A 14,045-nucleotide genomic window follows, 5' to 3' on the forward strand; every position below is an offset into this window, starting at 1 on the left:
TGTATTATTTTCCATATAATGTAAACCCACTTTTGATAACCTCTATAGTTTAAATTTTAGCATCCTGACCCCCGCCATGACCCCCAAAACAGTAACTTTTACTCAGAAAAGAAACTTCAGTAGGAAGCAAAGTCAAAAACAAGGAAGGACTGATAGAGAAGGCAGGCAGAGGTTCCTTATCTTCTTGCTCAATACTGGCCAACTGAATGAAAAGAGCAAGGAAAAAGGCCATCCCTTAGAAGTCTACACAAAGTCCTGTTTTTGATAAGAGAGGCTTGTATATCAGGAATGGAAGTTATTGCTGGGTCTCTGAACTCAACTTGCAAGTGGACATGTCTATTATAATCACTTTAAACTCACTGTGTAACTGAGGTGTTTTGTGATTATGGTTCAAACAAAGGATATTTCTCAGCCAGTTCAGCTATTTTGCCAACCAAATTGATAATAATATACTCTTCTTTGCTCTGATGTAAATATTCAAGCATTTTCTGGACTATCACTGTTACATTCTGTGCATTAGTAATTCTGTAAAGAAGTTCCAGAGTCTATTTAAGAAAGAGAAATGAAAACAATATTATAAAACTATACATGATAACACCAATAAATACAGTAACATACATGTTAATAACACAGTTGATTCTTCCACTTTTACATAGATCTCCTGGGCAGGACAGTTAACAGGTGCTCAGGAAATGCACAGAACTTAATAAAGGTAACTTTATTAGAAATAAATAGAACTTAAGAGAGATAAAACTATTGTTTAAAAAATGAATTATGACCAATACCAAGGTCTAAAAGTCTTCTATTGATTTAATTATGATCTGACACTTCTAAATAACAGACTAAAAAGTTTAAACCTTTATTATAATCAATTTTCTAAAAATATAACAGCTTCTTAAACCTACAGTACTTATGCCTGGAAGAATGTGTGTACATACATACATACACACATAAAAATCCAGTCTTGCAAACTGTATTTTTCACACTACCCAAACAACAGAAAACAGCACCTAAGTGGGTTTGTCAGTTAAGGGCAAAGAGCCTCTAAGCAGGCGTCCTCAAACTATGGCCCACGGGCTGCATGCGGCCCCCTGAGGCCATTTATCCGGCCCCCACCGCACTTCTGGAAGGGGCACCTCTTTCATTGGTGGTCAGTGAGAGAAGCACTGTATGTGGTGGCCCTCCAACAGTCTGAGGGACAGTGAACTGGCCCCCTGTGTAAAAAGTTTGGGGACCCCTGCGTCTAATGACTAGACAAAGGCTGGTGGCTCAAACAATTCAAAGCGTAGCAAGAATCTCAGGTATCAAAGAACAGTTTTATAGCTACTTTCTCGGTGCTGAGGAACATACCTCTTGATCCTCAAGTAAGATGAACAAAGACCAGTACTAAAGTAAGCTCCCATTTGGCTGGCTTTCTAAGGTCTTACACTAAGGTTCCAAAAACAACATAACTCTCAGAAATCAGTATGAGACCAAAGGCAATACTCAGAAAATATCATTCACTGGTATTTTAAGATCAACAATATTAGCAGCAGGAGAATTTCCACATATCCTACCTGACAAGCTTGATCAAAGTATCTTTAGAGCTCTTTTTAACTGTTCAATTCTTACGACGAGGACTTTAAATACAAATTTATAACAGATTCTGAAAGATGTTTTTAAACAACTCTTTCAGTTCATCCTTAACTCTAATTAAAAATCAATAAATAAGGCCCTGACCAGTTGGCTCAGTGGTAGAGAGCTGGCCCAGTGTGTGGATGTCTTAGGTTCGATTTCTGATCAGAGCACACAAGAGAAGCCATCATCTGATCTCCACCCAACACTCCCCCTTCTCTCTCTCTCTTCAGCTCCTGCAGCCATGGCTCAATTGGTTTGAGACAGTGGCCCAGGCGCTGAGGATGGCTCCATGGAGCTTCTGCCTCAGGTTCTAAAAAATAGCTCAGTTGAGAGTATGGCCCTAGGTGGGCAGAGCATCAGCCCCACATTGGGTTTGCCAGGTGGATCCTGGTCACATGCATGCAGGAGTCTGTCTCTCTAGCTTTCCTCCTCTCACTTGGAAAATAAAAATAAAATAAAATAAAAAATAAATAAAATCAAATCAATAAATACATAGATCCCCCATCAATAGCTTTCAATTTAAGATGCTGTTTCTGATGTGCTCCCTGTAGATTCTAAATTATATGTTATACATTTTTAGATAATCTACATCAAGTTTATTTCCTACTCTAACACCAAAAAATCTAGCATTTCTAGGACTGAATGGGGTATAGTATTGGGAACTGCACGAATAGAGGTCTTGACTGTTAGCTCCTTCTTGCCTTGTTTGTCCCTGTATGAAAGAAAGGCAGTAAAACCAGATCAAAGGAAATCCCAGCCAATGGATCACTCCACACCCAAGGACCAAAGTTTTTGCCATACCATTACTAAGACGTTAGATGTCACAATGGCATTGAGGACACAACACTGCAGGTGCCTTTTTGTGGCACCACTGATACTCACTACCATCCCTAAAGAATTCAAACTATTTTTCTCTCTGCAGGTAATAGGTCAAACATATCAGAACTGATTATTAAGAGTCACCTATTTTCCCTTTGACTCTGATTTTTAAATGAGAGCCCAATAATCCAATATAACAATAAGAACGCTACCAAAGTCAACCCTGTTCAATTTAGTCAGCCACACAAAGAAAATGTATGCTCTATATCTGTTCAAAATTGAAGAGCTGTATAATTATTTGTTACTATCTCTCTGTGCCTTCTCATTTTTCTACAATACTCACACATAGAAATTAGTACTCTGTAAAATTCTCAGATTCATTCAAGGCATATAACAATTTCAGAAGATTAAAAATATAAATGCAAAAAAAATGTGTATCCAATTAGTTTTGTTTCAAAAATAGTACCTTTTATATTCAAAATTCATAATCTTATAATTTAAAAATTACAATTATTTAATATAATAGTGTTTACTCAATAACTGTTTTTAACTCATTGCTTTTAAATTAATTTAAATGTTTAGGTCTTTCTTATCTTTATTGCTTTTAATTTTTTAAATTAAGTTATTTTTTAAGTGAGAGGAGAGGAAATAGTGAGACAGACTTCTGCATGTGCCCCACCTGGGATCCACCCAGCTACCTCCATCTGGGGCCGATGCTTGAATCAACTAAGCTATTTTTAGCACCTGAGGCTGACACACTCAGAACAACCAAGCTGTCCTCAGTGTCCGGGCCAACGCTTAGGCCAGGGGTCTCAAACTTGCAGCCCCCGAACAATTTTGTGCGGCCCGCAGACTAATCCACGAAGTTCAAAATATTTTGGATAAAATTAAGTAAGCCTAGGGGCCTACTTGTATTTTTCATTTCTCTAGCATCCTAGCTAGATATTAGCTTAGTTAATAGCAGTTGTGATGCGAACTACAGTTTCTGGTCGTTTTGTGACACTGAGTAAACTGCATGTACGATTGTGCTTGTTGTACTGATTTTTTTTGGTTTTCAACTGCAGTGAGAAAAGTGTTGCGTAACAGTTGCCTTTTGTAGACCTAGTGCGGCCCACCGAACGGCTGTGATCTTGCTCTGCGGCCCACATGCTGAGTTGAGTTTGAGACCCCTGGCTTAGACCAATCAAGCCAATTGAGCTGCAGAAAGGCAAGAGGGAGAGAAGAAGAGGGAGGGGGAGAGAAGCAGATAGTCACTTCTCTTGTGTTCCCTGACTGGGAAATGAACCCAGGATGAACCCACTGGGCCAACACTCTACCCACTGAGACAAATGGCCAGAGTTTTATCTTTATTACTTTTAAAGTCAAAAATAAAACTATCCAATTTTATTATCCTAGGTTCTATATACCATTTTAAATGAAAGAATAGTAATTTCTTTACATGAGAATTTACAGAAATATTTATATAGACAACCAAGCAATTTTACCAAAGGAAAACATTTTAAAAAATTAAGTAAATTATACATCTTTTCTTCCAAGAAGTTAAAATCATTTTAGAAATGTTTTCATTAATTCTTTCAATACTCCTACATATGTAATAGGGAATGTATTATTAGCCTATTTTACAAATGTTATAGAGAATAATGAAAAAAAATTTTTTTTACAGTGACAGAGTGAGGGATAGACAGGGACAGACAGACAGGAACAGAGAGAGATGAGAAACATCAATCATTGGTTTTTTGTTGCGACACCTTAGTTGTTCATTGATTGCCTTCTCATATGTGCCTTGACCATGGGCCTTCAGCAGACCAAGTGACCCCTTGCTTGAGCCAGTGACCTTGGGTCCAAGCTGGTGAGCTTTGCTCAAACCAGATGAGCCCACGCTCAAGCTGGCCACCTCGGGATCTCGAACCTGGGTCCTCCGCATCCCAGTCCGACGTTCTATCCACTGCGCCACTGCCCAGTCAGGCTGAAAAATTATTAATCATCATATAATACATCTTAAAATTGTAGCAATAGGAAGAACTTGGAATAAAATTAAGGTCTCCTATTGATACAATTCTTGGACCAAAAAGATATTAATGAATCCATATAAGTAACTGGACCTAACTCTTCCAATTCATAATTTAAAACCATTCCTATGGATACTGAAAAAAAAAATTTTTTTGGAAAGTCCCTTAACTTTTAGTAGAAATAATAAAATGCTCTCAAAAGTTAAAATACACATGTATATACACACACACAACCACACTCATACACACTGCTCACCACTTTCATCTCTCCATAATAGCAACAAAAAGTTTAGAAATTGTAACACTTCACGTATACAATTTAAAATATCAGTTTACCTCTCTTTTAATAATGGGATCAGGATGGTCTAAGCATTCAATTATTGTCATCTGGTGTTGAAGAGCCAGAGAGGGATCCTGTTGGATAACATAGGTAAGAGCCTTCAGTCCTAAAAGCAAAGATCACATCATATAAAGTGACTTGAAACAAATTCTCAGCAAATTTCAAAACCTCTCTTTGTAATTTCTATCAAAAGATCCAATCATCTTACCTAAATATTTGAGATTTATTTTATGTGACAGGACAAATTTTCCAATGCACTTGGCAGCCTTCTCAAGTAATTCTGACTTGGGATAAACAGAATAGACTGTATGCACACATTCAAACAGAATAGCTAGAGAAAGAAAATATAAAAATGTCAGTGATCATGTTAAGGTATAACAAAAAAACATGTTTGTGTAGAATTCATAACAAAACAAACTAATTGGAAGGTCAGTTTTAGTCAAAAACCTTTTTACAGAAAAATTCGAAGATATAAACTTTACTGTTTTCAGGTTTATATTATTATTAGGACTATGTTACCACAGTATAAAGAGAATTATGTGTAGTAATAGATAAACATGATATTCATTCATGCAGCAAGTATTTACTGAGCACCTCCTACATGCCAGGCATTGCTCTAGCAGTGTGGATACAGCAGTGAATGAAACAGACAAAGCCCTGTCCTCCAGAAGCTCACATTCCAATGGACACATAGTATTATATTCCTTGACCCTATAGAATTAGATATTCCTAACACCCCTTAAATGCTTTAAAATATTTTCAGGCAGTTTTTACCACTTGTATAAAAAAACTGTATATGTCGTTTATTTCACTATAATCATTTTGGGATGCCCTAGCATTTATTTCAAAGTAGAGCCACTGCTCAAAAATTTCCAAGTCACTTCTTTCAAATTAACCTCAAAGAATATAGAACAATCTACTGAACATCTTGATAGTGTTCAATATGATTTTCTCATTTAGTCAAAGATCTGATATATATAATATACGATCAAAGTGGACACTAAAATTTTTTTCAAACTCTTTTAAAGAGCATGAGTGAGTCAAGGTACTGGAGCTTTGCCATGATAAAGAAGAATCCATGAGCCCCATTAGGTCCTGCCTGCCCTGTCCAATCACAGTATGAGAAGTGAGACAGTATCAGCAGACTTAAAACAGTTCTAGTCCAGACTGAAGAATATCAAGTGTCCTTGACAGAATCACTCCTCTGTTTCCAAAAGCTTAAAACATTACATTTGACACTTCTTTGTATTCAAGACAGATTCTGACTATTCAACTACCTATGTTTTACACTACTTTGTCTATCAATAGAGGCACACATTAGTATTGTGTAAAAAACTTTATGGAACCCCTTTCTATAGGGAGTTATATAGAACTCAGGAATATAAATTTCTCATTTAGGGCCCTGGGGTTGCTCAGTGGATAAAGCATCAGCCTGGCATATGGACATCTGGGGTTTGATTCCCGGTCAGACTACATAAGAAAAGGGACCATTTGTTTCTCTTCCCCTCCTCCTTCTCTTCCTCTTGCTCTCCTGCAGCCAGTGGCTCAATTGGTTTGAGAGTCAGCCTCAGGTGCTGAGGATAGCTTGGTTGATTCGAGCACTGGCCCCAGATGGGTTTGCCAGGTGTATCCCAATCGGGGCACATGTGGGAGCCTGTCTCACTATCTCCCTTCCTTTCACTTAAAAAAAAAAATAAGAAAAAAAAAAGAATTTCTCCTTCAGAAGAGAACAGACTTTAATTAAAGGAAAACCTACAAAGTTAATTGAACCTTAAAAGATACTTTGTATATTCAGATGTTGCACTATAATATGTCAAAAGTTGACTTTACAACTTTATGAACTGAACAAAAAGAGCCTTAACTATATCAACTAGGGCAGGAGTGGCAAGTACCACTAAATCCAGCCTGCAGCCTATTTTTGCAAGCCTGTGAACTAAGAACGGTTTTTATATTTTTTGAGATATAATTGACATATAACATTATATTACTTTCAGGTGTATAATTACATGTTTTAAAAGTTGTAAAACAAAACAAGCAAAAACACAAAGGAAAATACATGATGGAAACGTACGTGCCTTACAAGCCTAAAATATTTACCATCTGGCCCAATTTTCAGAAAATGTTTGCTAAATCCTGAACTAATGTGACAGTCTTAAGCAAGATTAAAAATGATGATGCTCCATTTTCTATTATAATTGACATATTTTCCTTTGTGGATTCCGATCATTCAGAACTCTCCTGCTATCAAACTGTTTTGCTACATATAAAAACTTCTCATTACTTATCTAAAGTCTGATTTTTTTTTTTAGAGAAAGAGGAAGGGGGAAAAAGAGAAGGGGGAGAAGGGGAGATAGAAAAAAAGAAAGGAAAAGAGAGAAACATCGATTTGTTGTTCCACTTATTTATATATTTATTGGTTGATTCTTGTATGCGCCCTGACCAAGATCAAACTCACAATCTTGGTATATTTGGACAACACTCTAACCAACTGGGATACCCGACCAGAGCTAAAATCTAAACTTTTATAAATACATGCTCATACAATTTCTGGAAAGCTAGTATAGATAAAATAGTTCAAAAACAGCACTTACTAGTCACCTCAGGCATAATGAGCTGAAAACAAATTTAATAGATTTCAAAATGATTTTTCTACCTAAAATTAAGTCCCTTTACTTCCCAACTCCAAAAAAATCTGAGTAAGTCCATAATATAAGTCCATAAATGACAAAGCAGCCACTCTGCTGTCTTTTCTCTACAGTGGTTAAAAGTGCTTCTGAGGATGTCTAAACATAAAAACATAATGTAGAGCTGTATTTACTCTTCCACAGCAACCTAGGTCCTAACCAAAATACTATCAGGCCAAAATTAGCAAATTAAAAATTAGTAACATTCTAACATCTATGACACTGTGGATTTATCATAAATATTTTGGGTTGCAATATGCACAAAAATTGAAGAAGTTCTACTGATACCTTACCCTTCAGACTAGACTTGACTTTAGTTTTCAGTAAGCTACGTCTCTGTCTCCTGACACCAGTCTGTCTGGGAGGTGGGAGCCCAGGTTCCCCACTCTGCCCTCTTTGGCACTTTGAGAGGAGGGGATCCTGGCTCCTGGGTGGGAGATGCGAGTATCTCCTAATACTGCCCTGCCTGCGAGAGGGAGGGCTACCTCATTATCGCCCCTATGTTGCCTCTGCTTCACTGACACTGAGGAGGTGGCCTTAGTATCCCTGGCCAGTGATGAAAGCCCAGCTCTCCACTAGCTTCCTCTAACACCAGCCCAGCAAAGAGGGGGTGGGGTATCTTGTTACTACTTACTCCTGGATAATGTGAAATCCAGGCTTCCCATATCAACTCCACTGACCATGCAAGCAAGGGTGTCCCTGCTAACACCTGGCTTCTCTCCACTAGCCCACGGGGAGGGTTGGGGCACCTCCTTATGCCTGGTGAGGGTGGAAATCCCAGCTCTCCACTGTCGTTGCTGCAGTGGGTGGATTACAGTTTTTTTTCTGTGTTGTGTTTGGCTAGAATAGAGGGGCTAGTCTCTAAATGTGTTCTATCTCGCTAGTTTGCCCTTTTCTTCTCAAGGTATTTTTGTCTGCACCTGTTGGCATTTCCAGGTTGCTGACTCTCCTGTACCCTGTCTGGGGTACATGAGACAAAAAGAAAACGCAAGGTTTTCACCATGGTGTCGTTCCTTGTGTCCCAAGGTCCCTAACCAGTCTACCTTCATTTCTCCACCTTTCAGAGCCTTATGTTTATTTTACATATAATGTCCAGGGTTTTCAGGCATACTTAGTGTGAAAAACAGGGAAAGGTATTTCTGTCTACCTCTGATGGTTATGTCCTTCATGCTCCATTTTATATAATTCTCCAATATACTAGTTTACTAAAAATGTCACTCTCATCTTATCAGTACCCTGCTCAAAAGTCATCCATACCTCCAAATTTATACAGTATGAAATCCAAACTCATTTGACTGCCATGTAAAGACCTGTTGGCCTTTCCACTGCTGCCACTATGAACCATCCATTCAGGCTTCGGGAGTCTTTGTTCTCTGAAAGTGTTATAAGTATCTCCACTTCTGAACCTTGTCCCAGGATCCCTCTTCCTAGAACTCCCTTCAGCCCCCTTCTCCCTCTCTAAATCCTACCTGTCTCTCAGGGTCATATCACATCAGCAATCACAGTGATCTCTGCCACCTCTAAACTCCGGCAACACTTACTCCCTGTGCCATCCCTTTGCATTCTGCCTTACACTGGTCTTATGCTTTCATAAACAAGTTATCTCTTCCATTATGTTATAAATTCCTTACAGGCAAAATGACATTTTATATTTCTTCATAGCCTCTACATCACTTCATATAATGCCTGGCACATAGCAGATACTCAATAAACGTCTTTGATGTGATTTTATCTTGATCTGATGAGAAAGTTACAATAATGAACTTCTATAAACACACAGTTTAGAAAGTATTAATACTGAGACTCAATCAGACAGATAACTGATAAAAGTTTTATCTTCTTTTCCTTCCATTCCATTAAAACATATTACTCACTGATGAACCCAGTGCCAGAACCTGGGATTTGCTGGTGAGTAAGACAAACACAGTCCCTTCCCATAGGAAGTTTATAACTGAAAAGTCACATTCTTAAACAATAAAATATTTATATTAGGATTACTAGAGAATACTCTACTGTTGATTAAGTCAACATTAGCTATAAACTATATCCATACATATATGGGGTAAAAAGCATAATCATGAAGAGATGAACAAAGGAAATAAAACAACAGAACTGTTGATAGTTTCTGTGGAAGGCAAAACACTGGACTGACAGCCCACAAAGAAACCAACTGCTGGTGTTGGCTGCTTTCAGCAATCTTAGTAAGAAAAGTGTGTCCTAGTGGAAACATCTTTAAAAAATCTTTCACCAGGTATACAGTCATTTCCAAATCAAAAGGAACAGGTAACAGTGGTTATCTCCAGAAAGGGGAACTGGGAGGTGGGTGATAAAGATGGAAGGAACACTTACTGTTCACTGTATACCTTTTGTACCTTTTGAATTTTGAACCATGTGCATATATTACCTAGTCAAAAAAATAAAAAATTAAAGCTGAAATGCAATTACAAAATAAGCTTTCTTCAAGAAAAACATTCTTAACTGATTTTAAACAGAATTCCTCAAGAGCCTTCCAAACTTTTATCTTAGACATTGATTATTCTCAAGCAAAACTTAACTTACTTTAGCTCTCTCCAAAAACTGTGACACTTCTCTGTGTCTTCTGACAGCTGCTAGCCAAACCACCTGCCTCAGTTAAGGTCATCCTTATGTCTGGCCCCTTATTCTCCTCATTACACAGCAGGATCCTAGATAGTATCAACTGTTGATGACACTACACACTCATAAGAGCAAGGGCTATGTCTACTTTAGTCATCCTTTAATCTCTCACACTAATCATGGAGGAATATAAGCCTATCAACTCTTCCTCAATCTGTACCTCATATACAAATCAAGGTTTTGTTTTGTAGGTATTCAATAAGCACTGGTTGAAAACTAAACAACTCTTACTGCCTTTGATTACCACTTATACATGCAAAACATACATCTGTCCTTTTAAATTTACTATCCCAATTCACTACCATTTGCATTATTTTTCCTGTACTAGTCTTATGCACACAATCCTGTCTTCTCATTCCGAATGCACCTTTGTCAAGTACTTTTATTACAATTAAACTACTTTAATTTCTGCCCTCTACCCTACAATTCTATAACCATTGTTTTTAAGGATCCAGTTTACCACGGTCTGAAAGAACCAGTAATGCTCTCCATCCCCCACTTCACAGCACTTCACCAGACTAAGAAGTGGCTTCTCATTTTATCTCTCAATGCCTCTCCTACTACTCTTCTCCACAGCATGCAAAGTTCAAATTGTTTAACTTCTATCTTTTAAATATCTCCAAATACCCCAATTTCTTCACTGAAATTTCTCAGACTGATCAATAAACAACTAATAATTCCTCCCTCTGGCTATTAAGATTGGAAGTTTTTTTGGTTACTCTTCTGAGTTTTCCACCCTCCTCCCCCAACTTACTCTTGTCTCCTATCACTAAATTATCCTTTCAAATTATGTAAAATGATATATAAAGAACTATTGTCTCTCTACAAGTAGTATGTTATTATTGCACATATCTACATATCCATACCTATGTCCTATGCACCCTTCAGTTCTGTTCTTAAATATAAATACATTTTATAGAAACGCTCCTTGTTCTCCGCCTCCCTTAGGACTGGCTGCTCTATTCTCCCACAGCACCTTGCCATTCTCCTTCACAACACTTACAGCACCTGGCCCTTTCCGCCTACCCAGTCTCTGAGCTCAGTGGTAAGTTTTATTCACAGCTGTATTCCAAATATCTTCTTGCACAGGGCCTGACAAATAACAGAAATCTAAGAAATATTTGACAACTAGTTGACTAATTGATGTATATAAGAACTGGCTTATTAAATATAGAACAGGTCTATTGAGTTTATGAATATTTTTATTAAGAAATAATTTCTCAGCTTTGGCCAGTTGGCTCAGTGGATAGAGCATCAGCCTGGCATATGGACATCCCGAATTTGATGTCCCGAATTGTGTCCCAGCCTGGTCAGGGCACACAAGAGAAGCGACCATCTGCTTCTTCCCCCACCCCCACCCCCCCCCACACACACACACTTCTCTCTCTCTTCTCCTCCCACAGCCAGTGGCTTGGTTGGTCCGAGCATCAGCCCTGGACGATGAAGATAGCTCAGTTGATTCAAGCATCAGCCCCAGATGGGGTTGATGGGTGGATTCCAGTTGGGGTGCGTGCAGGAGTCTGCCTCACTCTCTACCCTTCTCTTACTTAAAAAGAAAGAAAAAATTTCTCTTAAAAATAAAATCTTGGCCCTGGCCAGTTGGCATAGTGTTAGAGTGTCGGCCTTGCATGTGAAAGTCCCGGGTTCAATTCCCGGCCAGGGCACACAGGAGAAGCTCCCATCTGCTTCTCAACCCTTCCCCCTCTCCTTTCTCTCTATCTCTCTTCCCCTCCCACAGCCAAGGCTCCACTGGAGCAAAGTTGGCCCAGGGCACTGAGAATGGCTCCATAGCCTCTGCCTCAGGCACTAGAATGGCTCCGGCTGCAGAGAAGCAATGCCCAAGAGGGGCCGAGCATCGTCCTCTGGTGGGCATGCCGGGTGGATCCCAGTCGGGTGCCTGCAGGAATCTGTCTGCCTATCCCCTGCTTCTCATTTCGGGGGGGGGGAAAAAGTCTTAAAAGAGAGACAAATATAATAATGAATTTAGGTCATGAATTTAGGTCAATATTTAAAAGAATGTGATAATTTCACATTATTTCAATTAATTATTCAATGCTTCCATTGAAAAATAACCCAAAGAATCAACTTAAAAATTGACATATATACAAAGAGAAAGCAAAGAAAAATAAAAAAGAAAACAATTAACAAAATTCTATTGGAATTTGTAGTATTCTGACAGAGATTCAGCTATAATTCTGAAAAATACTGTAAGTCTTTAGAGTAGTATTTACCTGTTACTTACCGTATGTGACATTGTGATTTAACTCGGCTCTTCGTAAGGATTCATCAAGAACATCATACATTAATTCACTTGTCCTGTTTAAAAGATATTTTATTTGTAATAGAAATATAGTATTATAACTCAATAAAATATAGTTTTTCAAACCTCTCTCTCTTTAAAACTGAGGATCTACAAAAAGGAAGTGAAAAAAATTCATTTTATGAAGCTATGAGAATTTCACTTCTTTACATTGCATTTCCTCTTTTTAAGTTGACTAATCAATGAAGATAGACATAAGTCAATCAACCCTCTCTTCAACCTGTCCCTAGTTTACAAATTAGGGTTTCATTTGGTTGAACACATTATCTTTTATAATTTTCTTTATAACAAAATATTTCTACCTGTTTATAGTTACTACAGTAATACCTCTCATATCCAATTATTCCACATAGTACTTCATCTATATTTAAAGTTCATAATTTTAAAAATGTATTCAAATACTAGTTTTTCTCTGAGCAACAGTGAGTTCTTTAGAAAGAAAAGTTTAACTTTTATTTATGTCAAATATAAACAAAATTAACCAATCTGTACCATTCCTTATGTCTTTATGATCACTAATTACTGTTTAGTATTTGGGTTGAAGCAGATACTGCAAGAAAATGCAGTACTTTATATAGAGTCCTACATTCACTCATCCTCCTGCCTAAAAAAGTCCTCTCCAAGACACCAGTGTGAAAACTATGGCTTCTCAGCTGGTATTCTTGTATGTCTTACAAATTCAGAAAGCACTAATAGAAATAAAAACTACCTCAACACAGAATATATACAGTAGTCTTGCAGAGATTGTACACTATAAAGCAAACAAACAAAAAGATCAAAATAATCTGAGGCTATACAAATTGTTTATCATGTATCTTTCTCAAAAAGGTCTTCTTTTTCTACAAATATACAGCTATAAAATTCAATCTGAAGTGCATGTTCTTTTCTGATGCCTTGACTGAAGTATAAATATTCAGTCAGAATCCAGAACCATAGTCTAAAATCCTTCATTTTATCATGTAAGCATTTCTTCCAAAGAATAACCATATAGACATCACTCCCCCCAAAAATTTAGTAATGCTACACCTAGATTACAGTCTAATTTCTTAATTTTATTTTATTTATTTATTTATTTTTGTATTTTTCTGAAGCTAGAAAAGGGGAGAGACAGTCAGACAGACTCCTGCATGCGTCCAACCGGGATCCACCCGGCACGCCCACCAGGGGGCGACGCTCTGCCCACCAGGGAACGATGCTCTGCCTCTCCAGGTCGTCGCTCTGTTGCAACCAGAGCCACTCTAGCGCCTGGGGCAGAGGCCAAGGAGCCAACCCCAGCGCCTGGGCCATCTTTGTTCCAATGGAGCCTTGGTCGTGGAAGGGGAAGAGAGAGACAGAGAGGAAGAAGAGAGGGAGGGGTGGAGAAGCAGATGGGCACTTCTCCTGTGTGCCCTGGCCGGGAATCGAACCCGTGACTCCTGCACGCCAGGCCGACGCTCTACCACTGAGCCAAGCGGCTAGGGCTAATTTCTTAATTTTAAAAGCCAATGTCTGTGGCCCTGGCCGGGCTAATTTCTTAATTTTAAAAGCCAATGTCTGTGGCCCTGGCCGGGCTAATTTCTTAATTTTAAAAGCCAATGTCTGTGGCCCTGGCCGGGCTAATT

The 14,045-nt window shown here is 38.3% G+C and overlaps 1 protein-coding gene across 2 annotated transcripts in view; it reads right to left on the reverse strand.

The window, feature by feature from the left end:
* AP4E1 (adaptor related protein complex 4 subunit epsilon 1) overlaps nucleotides 1–14,045 on the reverse strand; it is a 72,075-nt gene that overhangs the window by 36,691 nt on the left and 21,339 nt on the right. For both annotated transcript variants that reach the window (XM_066342674.1, XM_066342675.1), the window contains 4 exons: nucleotides 12,367–12,440; nucleotides 4,994–5,116; nucleotides 4,782–4,891; nucleotides 402–545 (listed from right to left, as the gene is read on the reverse strand). In XM_066342674.1, coding sequence (XP_066198771.1) covers nucleotides 402–545; nucleotides 4,782–4,891; nucleotides 4,994–5,116; nucleotides 12,367–12,440 — 451 coding nt within the window. The remainder of the gene's footprint in view (nucleotides 1–401; nucleotides 546–4,781; nucleotides 4,892–4,993; nucleotides 5,117–12,366; nucleotides 12,441–14,045) is intronic.

The sequence above is a fragment of the Saccopteryx leptura genome, chromosome 6 (genome assembly GCF_036850995.1).
Source record: "Saccopteryx leptura isolate mSacLep1 chromosome 6, mSacLep1_pri_phased_curated, whole genome shotgun sequence".
NCBI classification, from domain to species: domain Eukaryota; kingdom Metazoa; phylum Chordata; class Mammalia; order Chiroptera; family Emballonuridae; genus Saccopteryx; species Saccopteryx leptura.